Source organism: Silurus meridionalis, chromosome 4, assembly GCF_014805685.1.
Source record: "Silurus meridionalis isolate SWU-2019-XX chromosome 4, ASM1480568v1, whole genome shotgun sequence".
Lineage (NCBI taxonomy): Eukaryota > Metazoa > Chordata > Actinopteri > Siluriformes > Siluridae > Silurus > Silurus meridionalis.
Genome location: NC_060887.1, coordinates 19,882,625 through 19,901,419, shown reverse-complemented (window position 1 = coordinate 19,901,419; position 18,795 = coordinate 19,882,625). Strand labels below are relative to the sequence as shown.

At 37.9% G+C, this 18,795-nt stretch overlaps 1 protein-coding gene across 7 annotated transcripts; it reads left to right on the top strand.

The window, feature by feature from the left end:
* Window positions 1-1,196: 1,196 nt before the first annotated feature.
* On the top strand, window positions 1,197-18,711 carry zyx (zyxin). Of its 7 annotated transcripts, none has more exons than XM_046847238.1 (10): window positions 1,197-1,337; window positions 9,213-9,447; window positions 10,862-11,121; window positions 13,278-13,373; window positions 13,539-14,309; window positions 14,912-15,059; window positions 15,393-15,562; window positions 15,991-16,169; window positions 16,278-16,398; window positions 16,549-18,711. In XM_046847238.1, the coding sequence occupies exons 2-10, from the start codon at window positions 9,219-9,221 to the stop codon at window positions 16,660-16,662; spliced, it is 2,088 nt and encodes a 695-aa protein (XP_046703194.1). In that variant the 5' UTR covers window positions 1,197-1,337; window positions 9,213-9,218; the 3' UTR covers window positions 16,663-18,711. The 7 variants fall into 7 exon arrangements, with proteins under 7 accessions (XP_046703194.1, XP_046703197.1, XP_046703193.1 ...); XM_046847237.1 differs by lacking the exon at window positions 1,197-1,337 and adding an exon at window positions 1,408-1,523; XM_046847236.1 differs by lacking the exon at window positions 1,197-1,337 and adding an exon at window positions 1,804-2,082.
* Window positions 18,712-18,795: the final 84 nt, after the last annotated feature.

The following is an 18,795-nucleotide window of genomic DNA, read 5'->3' as shown; positions in this document are numbered from 1 at the left end:
TCTGAAAAAGAACCACTGCGACACACTCACCTCCCTCTGAGTTAGAAAGAACTGAATGAGGAAATGGGAATCAAGCTGAGATACAGTATGAGCACACACAATGAGTCATAGTTGGAGAGGGGGTGGCTGGTTTTCCAGTGCTGGGGTTTTGGCAACACTCCAGAAGGCCTCCTGCAGGGGAGCGTCATCTTCAGCTTGGCTGCAAACACACCATCTCTCTGTCTCAGGGGAAACCTGACCGCTGACCTTGTTCAACCCCCAAAAAAACAGTTTTGCTGGAGCTAATCTAATTGTTCTTTTGTTAAAAAAATTATGAATCAGAATATATTGGCATATATTGGCACTATATATAAGAATTTTCCCTACTTTAAGAAATTTCCCCACTGTGGGACGAATAAAGGTATATCTTATCTTATATATTATAATATCTTATTTGAGGAGTTGCTGATCTCTGATGTTGATATTTCATGCATAAATACTCTAGTTTTTTTATTGTAAGGGGTAGTTGATTTTGAAAAGCAGCAGTCCGTTGAATTAATCTGTCTGTCTGTAGATTGAAATATTTTCCAGGCAACTGTAAGGAAAATGCACCTGAAAATTTAACAGGTCTCTTGAGGAAGTGTTAGACAGAGGTAAAAGATTTGCAGGATGGGTGGAATAGGGCTTGACCATTGTGGCAATTGTAATGTCACATCCTTATGTATGTTTTAATTGGCCTGGTTTCATGATAATACACAAAGAGAAAAAATATTCACCGTCTGCATAAATTTTTTACTTTCAACTTGTCCTTGTACCTTTAACCTTTCCTGCATCAGAGCAAATGTAACACACTGCTTCAGCTTACTTTAAATGGATGCCCATGTTTGGTTAATAAGAAAAATGTTATTATGTTTTAAATGACCTCATGTGTTTCTCATTACAGTTCAGAGCTTGCAATGTGAGCAGGGGAAGAGAATGGGCTTGGCAAGGCTTGTGCAAAAGTTCCCTATTGTTGCAGTAGGGTTGAGTGGGATTATTTCAAAGTAACAATCTTTTTCTTTTTTTTTTCTGGGGGGGATTTAAGTACAGCATTCTTTGTAACTTCTTTTAACTCATCTCCCAGACCTTGCTCTGTCTGTGTCCAATCAACCCCCAACCTCCTTTATCTTTCACTCTCTCTGGCTCTCTCGCTTGCTCTGCCCTTACAAGGAAAGGCAGGCAGGGCTGATGTCATCGAATGAAGAATGTTTAAAGAATCCTGAGAGGAAGAGAGAGAGAGAGAGAGAGAGAGAGAGAGAATGCTTGGTGTGTAATAAACCTGGCCAGGGTGAAGGGGAACGAGAAGGAACTTGTTAGAGGTATGGTGTCATTTCTTTGCACAAATAGGGGGAGGGTATAGAAGTGTTACAGGAACTGTGTGTGTTTTGAGTGTGTGTATATGAGAGAGAGAGAGAGAGAGAGAGAGAGAGAGAGAGAGCATTCAAAAGGAAAACTTTTTATCTCCAGGCTAGGAGACACTGAGAGAGCTCTTCCCTGACAAAGAGGTAAGCCTAGGACCATGTCTAGAACCTCAGCCTTTTATTACTGCAACCTCAGAACTATGTGGTAGTATCATGCTTTGTAGCTTTATTTGAAATAATGCATCTGAGACAAATTGGACAGGATTTTTTTATCCTAGGTGATTTCCTTCACCGAATAGAAAGTACAGCTTTAGCCCCAGTGTTACAGTCAGCCTTCCACTGTTCACAGGATTTGTGGAAAATGCGGAAGCTAAACCGGAAGTGAGTGTACATTACTGAGGAAAAGTTCCTACACACACACACACACACATGCAAGTGGAGCAACCCTGATGTGCGGCCAAGTGAAAGCAATGGCATGACTATGTGATGCTAGCTGATCGCCTGGATGAGCCACACACACACACACACACACACACACACACACACACACACACCCATAGGGTGGAGTTAGCTTCGGGGAAAGGCTTGATTAAAGCAATCGAGGGAAGTGAATTTCGGGTATTTGTGTTAGTTTGACGCGCGATACAGCGGGACGAGAGCATTGCTTAGCCCAACTGCATAGCTCCAGAAAACAACCCTCGCAGTAAGTATCTTGTTTTATTTGTAAACGCTGTCAGACACACAGACACACAGACAGACCTCCCTCTTTATAGCCCTCGATCCGCGTGCGCTATGCTGCTCCCAGTGTGTGAAAATATGTGAAGCTCTTCGTAGCATCGTCTGCTAACTCTCTGTACGTGTACAGATACAAAGCCAAGGGTTTTTTTTAAGCTCAGGTATTTAGCGAGATTTTAATCGTATGATTTAATTATCGCTGTTTTGAGTTATCAGACCGCGTACATTGGGGAAAAGGTAAAGATGGGTGGGGCAGAAGAGATTGTCTTGAGATAAGCTCTACTTCACAGGTACAATAGCAATAAAAATAGAAAGCGTGTAAAAGGGTATGAAGCGCAAAGAAAGATTTTTTTAAAATAAATATAATATATAACATATAAGTGCTGTTATTTGTTTCGTGTCTGATGCTGAAGTGTTGGCAAGGAACTTCGCTTTTAGCGGAGTAGTAGTGAGATATCCATATAAGGCCAGTTTCTGCTCTCCTGAACTTCTGCCTCTGCTTGTTTGTTCGTCTAGTGTCTCTATGGGGGGGGGGGGAGTCAGAAATGCAGTAAAAATAAAACAAACATGGGAATGACTTGAATGACAACAGTTGATTTTTGTGCTGTTCAGCTTGTACAAGTCAGAGTTTTTGAGCTTACTCTTCCCCTGGGGTCTCTATTCTGATGAACTACAAACATTTCCAAATTACAACACTTTTATTACATAAATGCAGTTTAAAAAAAACACCAGGAATATACTATCAAAGAGAGAGAGAGAGAGAGAGAGAGAGAGACTAGTCATTATTATTTAGGACATTCTGTTACAGGTCTTCCACACCAAGGTATTTCCTGCATGATCACACCGAAATCTCTGCATGTAGCATGGTCCTGACTCTGGGATGTGTAGTGTAGATCCACAGCTACCATGTATGTTCTTTCCAGTTCTGTCTGGTACACTGATTAGTCACTTAAACCCGGTGATATGATTAACAGTCCCTGCCTGGTTGCTCTCTTCATTGCTCATGATGATGTCATGTTAAAGAAAGAAATACCTGTGTTGTCACTCTTGCTCATGAAGCAGATTAATTGTAGGGTAAGAGGTTCATTCTCTAAATACAATGCAAATATTTATTCAGAATGATTTATTTTTTTCCCCCTGCGTTAGACTTGATGTAATACCGTTTGTAGGAGTTCCTCTTTTCGGTTTGTGATACTGCAGGGCAACAGGTTTGGACTTGCGAGTCTCCATGTTTCAGTGGAGTACTCTGGACTGATGCCATGAAAAGTCTCATAAACTGAGCAGCTGTGATGCCATACATTTCCAAAGACGGACAAGCCTACTGTATAAAGTTTACATCTGCGGCTGTGCGCATCAGCAGCAACGACCCTAAGCTTGGTGTGGATTCTCACCTGTCAAACAAAGTGAGATGAGAATGCACAGATGGGCCTTTGTTTTGCACCATAACACTATAAGTGAGCAGTTATTTTATTTCTGTTTTTGAGACGTGGTTGCTGTGACTTTCAGAAATGTCATATTGCTTAACAGAGTCTCAGCAGGTTGTTGGAAACGATAGTAGACGTTCCAATCTCTGCTATTTCACAATTTGCATTTAGTAAGAGCGAAGTGTTCTTGGCTATTTTCCACTCAAATCCAGAACCAGAATATAGAACAATGGAAAATGTTCACTGTAATTGAATAGAGTAGCCACACTTGTGGTATATTCATTAAAGAAAGGAAAGGCTCATATGAGACAGTATAAGGCATCTTAAACATTTACATTACAGCTGTTTTTGCTACCACACCCTAATCTTTCATTCACTCTCACACGCATTCTGTTAGTTCAGTGACACTATTTTTCCATATTTATTATACATAAGCACAAATGTGCTTTTAAAGTAGTATGTATTATTTTTTTCCAATACCAATTTACTTGTCCAACCAATTCAATTGGCACTTACCAGGTCATCATGTGGACATGCCTTTGTAATTTAATTCAAATCAAATTTTCATGTTAGATTAGCAGGTCAGATTTATAGTGGGTGTGGTGATTTATAAAACCACAGACAGACGATGAGACACAGCTTATGGAGAAGTTATATGATTGTAGTACATTCACCAACTGAGCAACAGGGTCTCAATGTTTTGTGTTTAGTTGAAGGGGAACATTTAAGTTCCCATGTAAGCAAGAGGATAACAATTAAGTCAGTGTTTCTTTGAAACTGTTTTGGCCTGAGTTCAGGATGCCTACAAAAGCAGGCTTTTTGAAAAAGAATGTGAATCATGCTGAAGTTGTTTTGACAGGGCAGAGGGCACTGTTTTGTTTAACGTCTCAGAATTAAATGGGGAAAATGCTTTATGCTCGGTCATAGTAAATGTTAAGAAAGACTCATTGTGTGACACATTGTGTTGCATTTCTTAGGTTGGTCAGTCAAAGTTTAGTCAAACGTTTTAGAAGTTACTAAAGTCAGCATGTAATTGTATCATGGTGTACAACTGAAAAAATGTGTGGAAATAGCGTTATTAAAAAAAAAATGAACTCCAGCTGGTATAACCTTATTTAACCTGTAGTGTAGCATATTGGTTTTGCACTTTGAATCAGTAACTTTCATGTCTGTTACCAGACAGAACAATTAATTATCTGACAACATCAAGCCAAAAAGATAAGAATTCTGTAGTTTCATTTAATCTATACACTACCTTGCCATCCATTGAGATTAAGGGGGCTTAGTTTAACCAAACTTAAGGAACCTCTGTGAACAGAAGAACCATAGAGCTAACTCCAGATATCTCATTACTGATATGGACCTGATTTAGCCTTTGACGCACTCATTTTTCTTTTTGATGCATGTATACTTGGCATAACTTCTGCAGTTGTCAAGAACTGGCTTATGCCTTATATTTGTAGAGCTGTGTGGAAAGTGTATCAAAACCATCATCATTGATTTGGCTCTACTTTTTTAATAGTTATATTGTGCATTAAGCTCTGTGTTGGAACAAAGGTTCCAAAAAAACAACAACTTTGCTCTGACCTACACTATAAATCTTTATATCAAAAAGGCTTGCTTCAGAGCCTCTCTGAAAGGGAGTATAGAGAAACGTAGACATGATAATTGTTCCCAGCATCAAAGCGATAGATGGATTAAATTGAAGAGGGTCATCATGAGTCCAATCAGGGAGTTTTAATAATAACCTCCTGTAGTCCGAACCAACAGGCGGCCTTTTGGGAATTTGAACAGCAACTGGTGCTTAAATAATTTGCATAAAGTACAACCACAATTTCAGACACATTATATTTAATTTATAGCACAGTCATGAGCATTATTTAAAATGTTTTCACATTTTAGATCCTCAAAGTTTACACAAAATGTTCTGTGTGGCCAACAATGACTTGTTTTCCTATTAAAAGCAAAATATAGAAGTACATAATTTGTCTAAACTTTACAACAAAGAATTAAAGCCAGTTGTTCATAATAAAAAATAAAAAGCTCTGGCATGGAAGCAGGCATTGATTCATGTTCCTCTTTCAGGTTCGTAACCATCCGTTTTTCAGTTTAGTTGGCCGTTTGCTTATAATGCTTATTAAATCTCTATTGTGTGGTATGGTTGCTACAAAATCTCACGAAAGAATAGCAAACATCCTTCATGTAGAGACAAACCTATTTTATTGGGGTTTGCTTTTACACTAAAGAAACCTTGTGGGAATGCAGTGCATATTGCAAATGATCTGAAAGACTGAATCTTAAACTTGCTGTAGTTATGGATAATAACAGAGCTCAAGATTATCCCTAGAAAGCCAGTAATACAGAGTAGATGGTTATTTATGCCCTTTAAAGCAATTGGGAGTTCTGGTGTGCTGCCCGGTCTTGTGTTTTGTTACCTAGAAACATAATTGTATGGTCTAAAATGTGGTAACGTTATGCGATAACATGAGACCACCTGTTTTAAATAAGTTCTTTAATAGGGATGAAATCATACACTCAGATTCTGATGCAGTTCATGATTCGAGCTTCACTAGATTCACTTAGTTCAGTTATTGGAATATTAAAAAATAAATAAATAAAATAAATGTAAATTAAGACAATATTCTTACTGTCTCAGTATATAACTAAAAAATTTAACAAATCTTAAAAATAGATGATTCACCACCAAAAACTGATTTATTAAGTAAAGCCTTTGACCCAGGGAAAATGATTAACTGGAACATAATGTGCTTCAAAGCCATAAGGTATCATTTTAACCAGCTAAAGATTTCCATGGCCTTGTTCTCAGGCACCGTAGCTTGCAGTGGCTTGGGGCTAAAGTCTTTTGAAATGTAAGGAAGTGCTTTTTATTTATTATTTTTTTGTGGTTACACTGTGGTATTGTACCATTTACTGCAAATGTGGTTATGTGTAACGGTTATGTTTAATTATCTAATGCATGTCGGTTATTGTGCACTCTAAGTATGTATTTCAATTCCATTGAATGCATAATTAATAGGAAGCTGATTTCCACATAGAATTATGTAATAGAATCGCCTATTCTCACTGTTTTTTTTGCGTCTTTACTCCACTGTTTGTGGATGCAGAATCAAGGTAGCTATGGATCATCCAAATAAAGATGTAGCGTGCCACATCGTCTTGTGACTTCTACTAAAAGTCACCATATTTATAAGTATATTTTAAATATAAAATATTTTTTAAGTAGTCTTCAACCATCAGCCTGTTTGCAGCAGGTTGTGGCATTTGGAAGCGTACACTATAATTACAGGGTGGCGGTGTGTCGCAGTGTGAAGTGAATTACATTTAACACTACATACCAAAACGGCAAAACCTTTGTTTTACACAAGTCAGTGGGAAGTGCTCACTGGTCTGCTGGGATAGAAAGGCTAATGAAAATTAAGGCTGCTTGTCCTCGGGGCCTTTCAGGGAATTAGGTTTTTTTTTTTTAATGCATAACCAAAGAGTTGTAATGATGCCTAATGGATGAAAGGGTCTTTAAAATAATTGGGTGCAACTCCAGTATTTTTCTTATATTCTGAGAGGTTTTCAGTAATTTGTCAAACTTTTCCCTCTTTCGCTCACTGCATTTTGAAAACGACTGATCTCTGTCCTTAAATGTCTTTTTAGATCAGAATTTGCTATATTAAGCTCTGACAGTGCAGAAATCTGCCCCTTGTTTTCATGAGCTCAGCACTTCAGAAATACCTTTAAAAAATGTTGCTGGTGTACTCATGCCAGAACATAAAGTGCTTGACACAGTGCCATGCTGATGCTACAGTAGGAATCAACATCCAGTGCAGTTTCACGTTGGAGTTACACCTTGGTTGTGACCGATGACATCATCTTAAAGACTAGGATTGTCACATGAGAGTCAGGATTGTGTAGCAAAAAACAAATAAATAACAGGATTCTTTTTCCTTTTTTTATTTTATTTTATTGTGCAACCAGGCATAGGCGATGTTGTAGGTCTGTTTCTTTTCAATGAAAGAATCTCAAGAAAATGACAGTGTTTTTGTAACTTGTATGTCTGTGCTTGTGGCATGAGGGCATCGTCACTGACTACATAAAAAGATGTTTGGATAGAAATGCTTGTGGTTTCCCACAGAGCTTATCTTGTTTATCAAAAGCCTTTCAAAGCAGTGATTCAACATTAGAGCCAGGTGTGTTGGAAGTAAGCTCAGTCGGATGTTAGATATTCACGAATCGAGATGACGTAAGGCGAATTTTAAAATTATTATAAAATCAATTACTACCTTATGGCTGCAGAAACTTGGAGCTGTAGTGATACAGCCTGGTTTATCCTGGTTCGGCTGGGAAAGCCAGTATTGATTTAAAAAGCATTGCATGATCGCAGGAATAACATTTTCGCCTGTGACATGCAGATGGGTCAGAATTTGGCATCAATAGCTTGAATCAATGGACCTGCCTTTTTCAGCAGTTGGCTGGTGGTGAGGATGTGATGTTGTGGAGAATGTTTTCTTGGCTAAAGAAGGGACCATACCAATCGAACATTGCTTGAATGTCAGAGCCTATTAGAGTATTGAGTATCCTGACCATGTGCATCCACTTACAGAGACAATTTGCTCATCCTCTAATTGCTACTTCTAGCACAATAATATGCCATGTAACAAAGCAGTAGTGATGTACGTATTTATATGCGATCGCTACATAAGCCATGGCTCTTGTTTGGCTGTGCATCTTTGTGCGCTATGCGAATACCTAGAAATTCTCTCCCTGTGTCCCCCCCGAGGCAACAGACATGCAAATGTGCTTTACTGCTCATTTTCTCTCTTCCTCATATCCCCATTGACATTGTTAACCAAATTTTCGAAACAATGAGTGATTCGAATGGTTTGCACTCGCCAAGGCTGTGATGTAGACCTACTGCTCTGAGGATGAACCATAAAACATCACAACAGCGTCTTGTTTACAACAGCATTGGCTGTAGATTTGAGAAATTCCTATAAAATGTTTGTAATATGAAACACTTGTGGGTTAAGTGTTAAACGTTCAGAATATTATTATTTTTTTGCTCAGTTCTTCTCTATCGTTTTAACGACTTGTAAAAAGACAGATGAGAAATTACTTCATAGATGAATTACGTTTCATGAACATGCTGAAAATGAAACCACAGACTTGAGCAACTCAAACTACCAAGAAACCATCTTGACAGCTAAAGATAAACAAGCAGTGGTCACGCTATATCCGGATTAGTTATCCTCGATTCCACTGCTAACAGACTCAATGTGGATAAACAGTAAAAAAAAAAAAAATGCTGACTGAAGGAGCTTTGTTCTCACTGATCACTTTGCCTTTTCATTATTGTAGTGCACATTGCTTTAGTCTTCTTTGTACAAAGGGATAGAAAGCACGTTGGCACAAAAGGAATAGATGACTCAGCATGTAATTTCCCATCATTTCAGTGAAAGTAAATAAACCCAATGGCTTTAAATCATAGCACAACTTTGTGTAGAGGTCTTACATGCTTCTTGTTGGTGGCAGTGTTATTCCATCACTGACTGCCAGAACTAACTTTCTTCTTTAGTGTTCTAAAGCCATGAAAATCAAAAGAAGCTAGAAGAAATTGGATAGAATGTCTTGCAATTTTGTCATGTACTTTTCCTTATTTACACAGAACAAGATGGAGGACTCCAATGGCAGTAAGCCCTTCATGGTAACTTCTTCCCTGTCTTTCCAAGTCAATGCGCCTTCTTTCTACAACCAGCCGAAAAGGTTCGCCTCTGTGGCCCCTCCTCGACCCAAAGGACCATCTAACCAATCCCAGCCTCCAACCTTCTCCTCGTCAATTGCAAGCACAGCTACAGTTGGCCGGGTTGGAGAAATTCCACCACCTTTATCCATTGGTGATGGTAAGCCAGCCTTGTAAAAATATAGGAATTCCATTATTTTGGGTGCACTTGGGTAAACAAATATTATAGGAAGACTAATATAGGTTGGTCAGAATTGGCAGCAAATTCCCTGTTCAAAGCTTATACTCCATTTATTTATTTCAAAGATATATATATAAAAAAAAAAAATAAAGAATCCCTACGGATATGTTGAATAAGGCGTATGTGGGATATGCCGGCTTTTGGTTAATGTGAAAAATAGACACCTTCTGAGATCTGACTTGTCTAGCAGACATGCCGAGCTTGTTGCAATTAGGAACACTTTTTAATTGTTGCTTATCAGATCAATATTGTCAGATAAACCTTTTTCCACTGATTTTTTTGTAGTAAATGTATTATTGTTTTTTAATTTTTAAGGCCACACAAGTTTTCACATTGTAATGCCATGCACAAAATCAACTAGCGTGGCACAGTAGATCATTTAAAGTCACATTTCTCAATTCAAGAACAGAGTTGATTTAGTTGCAATTGCGTTTAGGCAAAGATACTGTAAAACAGAGAATCACACAAATTATATGGATATAAATACAGTGCGTACTCTATATTGCCAAAGATTTGCAGATACCTGGTCATAAGTATGGTATTTTGCTTTTTGAGCATCGCATTCCAAGTTTAGTCTCAATGTGCTCTTATAATTTCCTTCACTCTTCTGGGAAGATGTTCCACTAGATTTTATAGGGTGCTTGTGGAGATTTGTGTTCATCAACCACAAGGATGTTAGTGAAGTCAGTTACTGATCTAGGGTGAGTAGGCCTGAGATGCAGTCAATTTACCCCAAAGGTGTTCAGTACCGATGAGATCATAGCTCAGTAGCAGACCATTCAAGATCTTTCTCTTCAACCCATGTAAACCAAATCTTCATGGAGCTCGCTTTGTGCACAGGGGCATTGCCATTCTGGAAACCCAAGTGAACGCAAAAATTTCTTATACCGCATCCAAAGACTTTCTATACAATGTTTCCCTCCAGCTTAATGGTAACAAGAACAAATTATGGCAGGAAAGTTCAGGTTCCCCAATACTTTTGTCCATATAGTGTATATAATAACATATATATATATATATATATATATATATAACAATATAATAGACAAATCTTAAAAGTAAGGAAAGATGGCTAAATGTATGAAATGAATTAATGTTGCTAATGTGCCAACCCGGCACACGTCATGTAACCAGCTGCTACAATCGCTTGTTTTCTTTGATAGGACAATCTGCACTATATGCTCTTTAGATTTATGCTAAAACAGCATTTTTCCTCCTCTGGTTTAAGGCTGTTGTGGCATTAAAGATGTCATTGGTTGATTGATTTGTTGGTTGGATGGTTATTGCTATGACTGGCATGTTTCTAAACCATTCCACTGCGTCTTCCGGCCAGATTTTCCACCCCCTCCTCCTCCAATGGACGCAGATCTGCCAGCTCCTCCCCCAGAATGTCAGCTCACACCCCCTGCATCTGAGGCCCCTCCCCCTGCATTCCCTCCCCCTCCTCCTTTTGCTGAAGACTTGCCCTTACCAGCACCTCCTGAAGATGTGAGCTTCGTGTCCTCAGAGTCTTCTCACGCTCCTCCTCCACCTCCTCCCCCTCCCCCTCCTGCACCTCCACTCCCCGCACCTGGCACCGTTGTCAGTCTTCAGGTAAGAACTCAGACTTGATCTGATTTCAGTTTTAAGTTGCTGGCAACATATATTCCAAATATTTACTTAATGTATTTTTCATTGATCAATGCTGTGTGGATTATTTTAGATCATACACTGATTGTAGAAGTGTAACCCAATTTTCACAATTAGTATTTTTTTCCTTAGTCATTAATAAATGAAATATGAGATCTACCACTCTGCCTGAGAAATACTGGAAAAAACCTACAGGCCCAAATGACAGCATTTCCATACGGTCTGTGATTTTTGGCTTTTTGACAGTTCATGAACCTCATAACACTTGATGGAGGTGCACAGAACTGTTATTAATCATGCAAAGTGCTAATACTTTAAAAGCATGCAAGAACTGATGGGGCAAAGCTTCCACAAAACTTCCATTTTAATTTATTTATGATAGCATTAATAATAAAAAAAAAAAAAAAAATATATATATATATATATATATATATATGTGTGTGTGTGTGTGTGTATATATATATATATATATATATATATATATATATATATATATATATATATATATATATATATATATATATGTATATAATAATAGTATACATTTTTGCAGCATACATTTATATACATATACATTTTGTGTATATCTGAAATACTCAAAATAATTCTAGTTGCGGTTTTGTGGTCTGTGGCCAACCAGGCCGTTTGTCACCCTCAAAGTGAATGAGCAAGCAGAAAGGAATTTTGTTTAGTTTTTATGTTTGGGTTAAATTAAGAGCTGCTGTAATGGCTAATTCTGAGTACTATTTTGATAGATGTGAACCAAAGTCCCACCCACATAAATTAGCCCGTATAAAGCATTCGAAAAATCAGAAATGTTTAAATCAAAAGTTGTTCTCAGTTGCCACCGAGTAAAAGAATACAAAAACCCTACACTAAAAATACATTTTCCTGGGCTTCAATATATTACAATACTGTTTTCACACTAGGCTGAGCTGGCCACAATATAGATATTTGCATAATAATTGTTCCCTCATAAGTACCTTTCTTGGTTAAGTGTGTCTTGATAACACAATGTTGCCGATGCATATTACACCCATGAAAGTATGCCAGAAATGCAAACAGTCATAATCTCAATTCTATCATGTGCTCTCTCTCTCTCTCTCTCTCTCTCTCTCTCTCTCTCTCTCTCTCTCTCTCTCTCTCTCTCTTTCTCTCTCTGTTGGGTGTGATTTTTATACGTTTAACAGTGGCAGCTACACAGTGCATAAAATCATACAAATTCAGGTCAAGAGCTTCAGGTAATGTTCACATCAAACATCAGAATGTGATGTGATCTCTGTGACTTTAACCGTGGCATGGTTGCCAGAATGGCTGCTTATAGTCATTCAGAAACCGCTGATCATACGGGATTTTCACCGCCTTTAGATTTTACACAGAATGGTGTGAAAAAGTAAGGCAGCAACTAGACTTCTGTAGAACATGCACTGATGCTTGTTTTATTCCCAATACTGTTACTTCTGAATACTGAAATACTTGATTAAGCTGTATTTTGAACACTTTGATTGTATTGTAGAATATTTTATGAATGTTTATACCACATAGACTGCACGTATAAGACCATCTGCTTATTCCACACTAAACATTTGTTTGTTAACCACAGGTTCGAGTATTAAGCTTCGACTATAAGTTTATCGTGTTATCTTCCTTGATTCACTATATTTAGTTACATTTTTAAGTTATTTTTGTTACATTTATGCAGTAGAATTGTACCTGTTGAAACACGTTTTTATATTATTACTAAAGTAAAAGTAAACTGACAGAAAAATGCACAAAGGCTATAAATTCCTGAAGAGCCAATGAAATAGTTTACTTGTAGGTAATCTCTTGCATTTCAGCACCAATCTTATAGCATTTAATTCAAACAGGATTTACTAATTAAGTAAATTAGTCTCAAACTTTCAAGCATTAGGATCTAATTTTGCTTTTGTCATTACCAGTTTTTTCTACTTTATTTATTTATTTTAGTAATTTGATCAGATTTGCATAATTGGCTGTTAATTGGAGGGACATTTTCACATAAAGCCCATTTTCTTCTCTTAGTTTGTGACTATTGTTATCACTCTTCCTCCCTCTGGTATGTTACTTGTGTTTTTTGCTATTCACTCTCTTTTGTATAGAAATCGTTGGATAAACAGACTAGTTTTGATAGACAGCTGGACTCTCTAACTGATATGTTATCAGAAATGGAAACAAGAAGACCTTTCAACCCAAAGGTACAAAGATATGTACATATATCTTTTTTTCCCTTAATGTTCCCTGTTGTTTTTATCAAGTTGTGATATAATTAAAAATGTAAACAAAACAAAACCCATATTAAAACTTGCATCATAAGATTATTGTAGCAACTGATGCCTCACTCTTGTATTTGTTTTTCTAAGATGTCCAGTCAGCCATCTTCAGTGCCTAGTCCAAAGCCACCTGCTCCTCCTCCCACAGCACCCAAACCCTCCCTGTCTTTCCTGCCCCCACCAGAGCTACAGGATCGCCCTCCACCTGCCCCTTGGGCAGAAGAGCTACGTGCCCGTTCCACACTGAGACAGGGTGGTACAAGCACAGCCTCTGCTCCAGCATCTGGAGCACCACCAACTAAAGGACCTGCAGCCGCTCCTAAAAGCACATTTACTCCCAGCCAGCCTGCTTCTAATTTTATCCCCAAACCTGTAAACAACATGAGCTCTGCAACTGCAAAAGGGGTTAATCTTGCTCCCAAAGTCACCTCTCACACCTCTTTTCCTCCACCACCTGCTGCACCACCAGGTCCTCCTCCACCTCCTGCCTTCAACTCAAGTGTCCCGGCACCTGCACCTGCTTTCAGTAACACCAAAGCCTTCCTTCCAGTTAATCAGGAGAAAACATCTCCTCCTCCAGTTTCTCCACAGCCTAAACCAGCACCACCTCCAGCTTATCCACAGCCTAAACCAGCACCACCTCCAGCTTCTCCACAGCCTAAACCAGCACCACCTCCAGCTTATCCACAGCATAAACCAGCACCACCTCCAGCTTCTCCACAGCCTAAACCAGCACCACCTCCAGCTTCTCCACAGCCTAAGCCAGCACCACCTCCAGCTTCTCCACAGCCTAAACCAGCCCCATCTCTCACTTCCACAGCATCACCATATGGCAACACAATGTCCAGTCAAACACCCAGAGTAAGTCTATTCATTACTAAAAAAATACATATTTTAAAACTTAAAAAAGGCACTTTATTTGATCATTTTATTAGAAAAGTCACTTATCAAATGGAAATGTAACAGTAAAAGTATGGGAGCCTTGAACTTTTATTATAGTTCAATTATGACTTCCTCTTGGTTTGCGGATTTCTTTTTATATTGATCCAGATTTAGTGGAAAACTCCAATTTTTTTTTCTGATAAAATTTCCTCCATCTGTATAAGAAGCAGTCATGTTATGACTTTGTGAACTTGATCACAAAGTCATAGCCGATCTATCAGTCAATCTGTCAGTCAAAGCCGAAGTTGTTACAGTAGGATTTGCTTCTATATTTCAGATAATATAACTATGCAAATCTTAGCTCTCTCAGACACATGCAGTTAGCTAGCTGTTATTATTACAATACCTAAATTGTTCTACACAGTTGGGAATTGGATGTAATAACAGGAATTAAGAATTACCCAAATGACTGAAAAACCTTCATAGACTAGGTGTTTTAAATTTGTCTAATGAAGCACATGTGATAAACCATTTTCACAGTTCTACAGGCAAATTAAGCCTCTTTTTAAAATCTTTTCAAGGCTTTACAGCCTAAAGCTACTGGAGCAGGTCCTCCCCCTGGTGGTGTTCCTCTGTCAATGCGAGAGGTTGAGGAGCTGGAACGGATGACCAAAGATTTCATTAAAGACATGGACAACCGTGCACCAGTCATCACCTCAGCACCTACAGGTCATATCAGTCTGCACACACTTATTTCATATTTAGTTATTAATAACAAAATAATATTTCAGAGCAAATATGAGAGAATTAGCATATCTCTCCACTTTCACACACTTTATTAAACATACAGTATTTTAGACTCTACTGTCTTTGCAGCAGTCTGATTGGTAAATGTGGGGACACTTCTGTACGTCTGAGAGTACACTGATTTACTGTTAGTAATGTCCACTCATATTGTGTCTGTGTGTCTAGAGATGCTGCTTCACCAGTGATTTGTACATTCTTTGTTTAATAGATTGATAACTCGCCTTTGTTTTTTCCGGTTCCTACATGTGTGTACAGAGGTGTGTGGAAAATGTGGCGAGGCTCTGTCCAGGTCTCAGCCTGCAGTCAGGGCAATGGACAAACTTTTCCACTCGCACTGTTTCTGCTGCTTGACATGCCAGCGCCCCCTGCAGGGGATGCAATTCTATGACCGGGATGGAACACCAGAGTGTGAGGAGTGCTATGTGGTGAGTCAGTACAGTCACACGGACATATGCTGCAGTTGCAGGTGGGTGTGGGTGAAAGAGCAAGACGTTTTCAAAATCTTGGTTTCTGACAATGTTGTTGGTTCATGGTCCATTTGCTATAACTACAATTGTGTATCTTACCTCTATATTGCCGGTCATCTCATTGTACACATCAAAGGTAGTGTAGCTTTGTCTTGATCAGAAGGGCTGTGAACATTTTCTGTCTTTGTTCCCATAACACTGAATATGCATATGCATGAACCAACTCTTATAATAGTAAACTGATCTTTATTGTGAAATTGAACAATGAATACATTTATTTTTTTTTTCCCCACAGCATGTTAGAAACCATACTTTTTACTTCTCTGCTAAATCAATAGGGACCGCTGAAATATTTTTTTCTTCCTGTCTTCTGTATGTGTGTTCAGAACTCTCTGGCAATTTGTTCTCGCTGTGGGGAGCGAATCACAGACCGCGTGCTGAAAGCAGTGGGCCAGTGTTTCCATGCTCACTGTTTCCGCTGCACTTCTTGTAGCTGCACACTGGAGGGCTCTCCATTCATCACTGATGACGATAACAAACCCTACTGTGTCCCTGATTACCACCGGTGAGCAAGACAGTGCAAGTTGCCTTTAGTTCCTCAGTAGATTTGCTGAGTATGGCATGTAATATTAAATACACTTAATAAAACCATCTGTCTTTTTGTGGATCACAGACGTTTTTCTCCTTTGTGCGTGAGCTGCAACGAGCCAATTGTTCCTGAACCTGGCAGTGAGGAAACCCTCAGAGTTGTAGCCTTGGAGAAAAACTTTCATCTTAAGTGCTACCGATGTGAGGTATGAAAACAAAAATAACACACGCATGCAAGTTTATTAAAAACAGTTTGTATAAAACAGTACTTTATATTATACATTTGTCTTAAACAAGTTTTTAAAGATGTAAAGGGTAACGGAATGGTGACTTCCTGTTTCTCTTCTCGCTCCCAGGACTGTGCTCGGCCACTCTCTATAGAGGCAGATGCCGATGGCTGTTATCCATTGGACGGGAGGATTTTATGCATGAAGTGCCACACAAAGCGTGCCAAGCAGGCCATGAAGTGATTGGTGGAGACTCTTGTCACTCATATTAAAAACCAAATCTAAAATCAAAGATTGACTCTACTCTGATTCCAGGCATTTGATGCATTGTTTTTGTGAGTTTTATAAATCTTTTTTTTTTTTTTTTTTGCCACTATTTCTCATAGAGCCTTGTTTTTGTCTGTCTCTCTTCATAGCTTTATCAGCAAGACTGAAATGTAATAACTATAGCAGCTCTGTTGATTTTTACTTTTTGATTTTCTTTCCCTCAAACATCTTGATCAAATGTTTACTGCAAAATCACAACACGCCATCTTAGCATGTGGTTTCTTGAATACAGTGTTCTGACATGTCTTGTAATTAAACAAACGAGTGAAGATTTTTGGACGTGGTTTGAGAGAGTTACACAATGACTATTGCGATTCAGTGCAACTCTCTGACTCTTAAGTGTGCTATGCAGGGGCAGAAAAACTCACTTAAGCTTAGCACAGTCTCTTGAACAAAAACATTAGGGATTAAAAGAAAGTTAGTGTTGCTTACGAATAAAAGCATTTAATAAATATATACTATTTGAACCAGCAGAAAAATGCTTTTAGAAAATTTGTAGGTCCAAATAGACCTGCAACTGCATAGATTCATATGAAGCTGGTAGGGAATTCTGTGTTCTATAATGGATTAGTCTATGAACAAAGCTTTGTTTGTGTTTGTCTTGCATGCAACATTTATTCAACAAGACTGCATGATAAAAATAAAAACTGCACACGCATTGACAACCAACTTCTGATGTAATACCAGGAATGATGGATCGATGCGAATATAGAATAGTATTAATTCAGTGACAACCTGATGGTTTTTCATTCCATGCTACAGTCATGTATAAAAATGATCATGTGTGTGCCAACTTATATAATTACAGAAGTATTGGTCATTTGAGATGTTTAACAATTAGAATAAAGTATTCAGAGATTGTTAGTTGGTCAGCTGGTTAGACAGTATAAGAAGCAGCAGGAAACAACACACCAGAGTTGCACAACAGTAACCTCATGATTTTCTCTCACCAATAAATAAAAATATCTCTGAAACTAAAATATAGAAGTATGAAAAGGCTTATGCCCCGATATAACCCCTGTTGTTTTTGCAGATTGTTAAACATTTTATTTTTTTTGAGGTCTATACATTTATACATGACTCTATGATGTGCAATCTGGTATTCATGCTGTCAAGTACAAATTGATGGCAATTGAATAGCCTTATACTATGGATTTGTAGAAGATACTAATAAAGTGAATCTCCAGTATAAATCAATCCACTAAGAACTGTGAATAGAGAACAAATTCACCTTATTCTCAAGTTGATTTTAACTAGAAGAAGAATTGATAAACTAAGCATTTGTGCAAGAGTCTAAGTATTATGCTGTAATGAACAAATCGGTGGTTTTGGCATACTAAGCGACTTTGGAAATTTACTAAATTCTTAAACATGAAAAAAGGCAACATTCCTTAAATGTACAATTTACACTTGATATCATCATCACCAGTTTAATTCTGTATCCCCCAAGTAGAATTTAACGAGAACGTTCTGCACAGTTTTGCACATGTGGATTAAAAGTAAACAGTCTCCTGCTGTCTGTACAATCATTTAAGAAATCCCACACACAACACCCCGTCCATCTTTTGATTTCTAATGCATTCATTAGGTTTTTCTTTGTACTCCCTTTGCTCAAAGTGTTTTGTTGTCATGTTTGTATCACCAGAATATTGTGATTTATGTTCATTATAGTGCCTTTTTTTCTTTTTCATTCATTTACTTCATATATACTTACAAGTGCTTTTTTTTTTTTGCAAGTAAAATTCCATTGTAACATGTGAATGTGTGTATGTTTACGGTCTGAGAATGTTTTTTTTTTTTTTGTTTGTTTGTTTTTTGTTTTGTTTTTTGCAATCAAGCTCTCATTTGTACTGTATTATAAAATTAAAACAGAAAAAACACTTTTGACATTCTGCTTTATTTCCAAACATGTTCATTGGAGGATGGAAGTAAAGGAATGAAATAAAAATTAAAGCCTTGATTAAATTTTGTCTCAGTTTTCTATGGAGCCCCAAGTCAGCTCAGTGATCAGTGTTTACTTTGTGATAAATTACCTTCGATCAGGAGACA

Bases quoted from the DNA above. Each gene is read 5' to 3' on its own strand.
- zyx (XM_046847238.1), top strand. From the start codon at position 9,219: ATGGAGGACTCCAATGGCAGTAAGCCCTTCATGGTAACTTCTTCCCTG. The intron at 9,448-10,861 runs GTAAGCCAGCCT...TCTTCCGGCCAG, and splicing joins ACCTTTATCCATTGGTGATG to ATTTTCCACCCCCTCCTCCT. The intron at 15,060-15,392 runs GTCATATCAGTC...ATGTGTGTACAG, and splicing joins CATCACCTCAGCACCTACAG to AGGTGTGTGGAAAATGTGGC.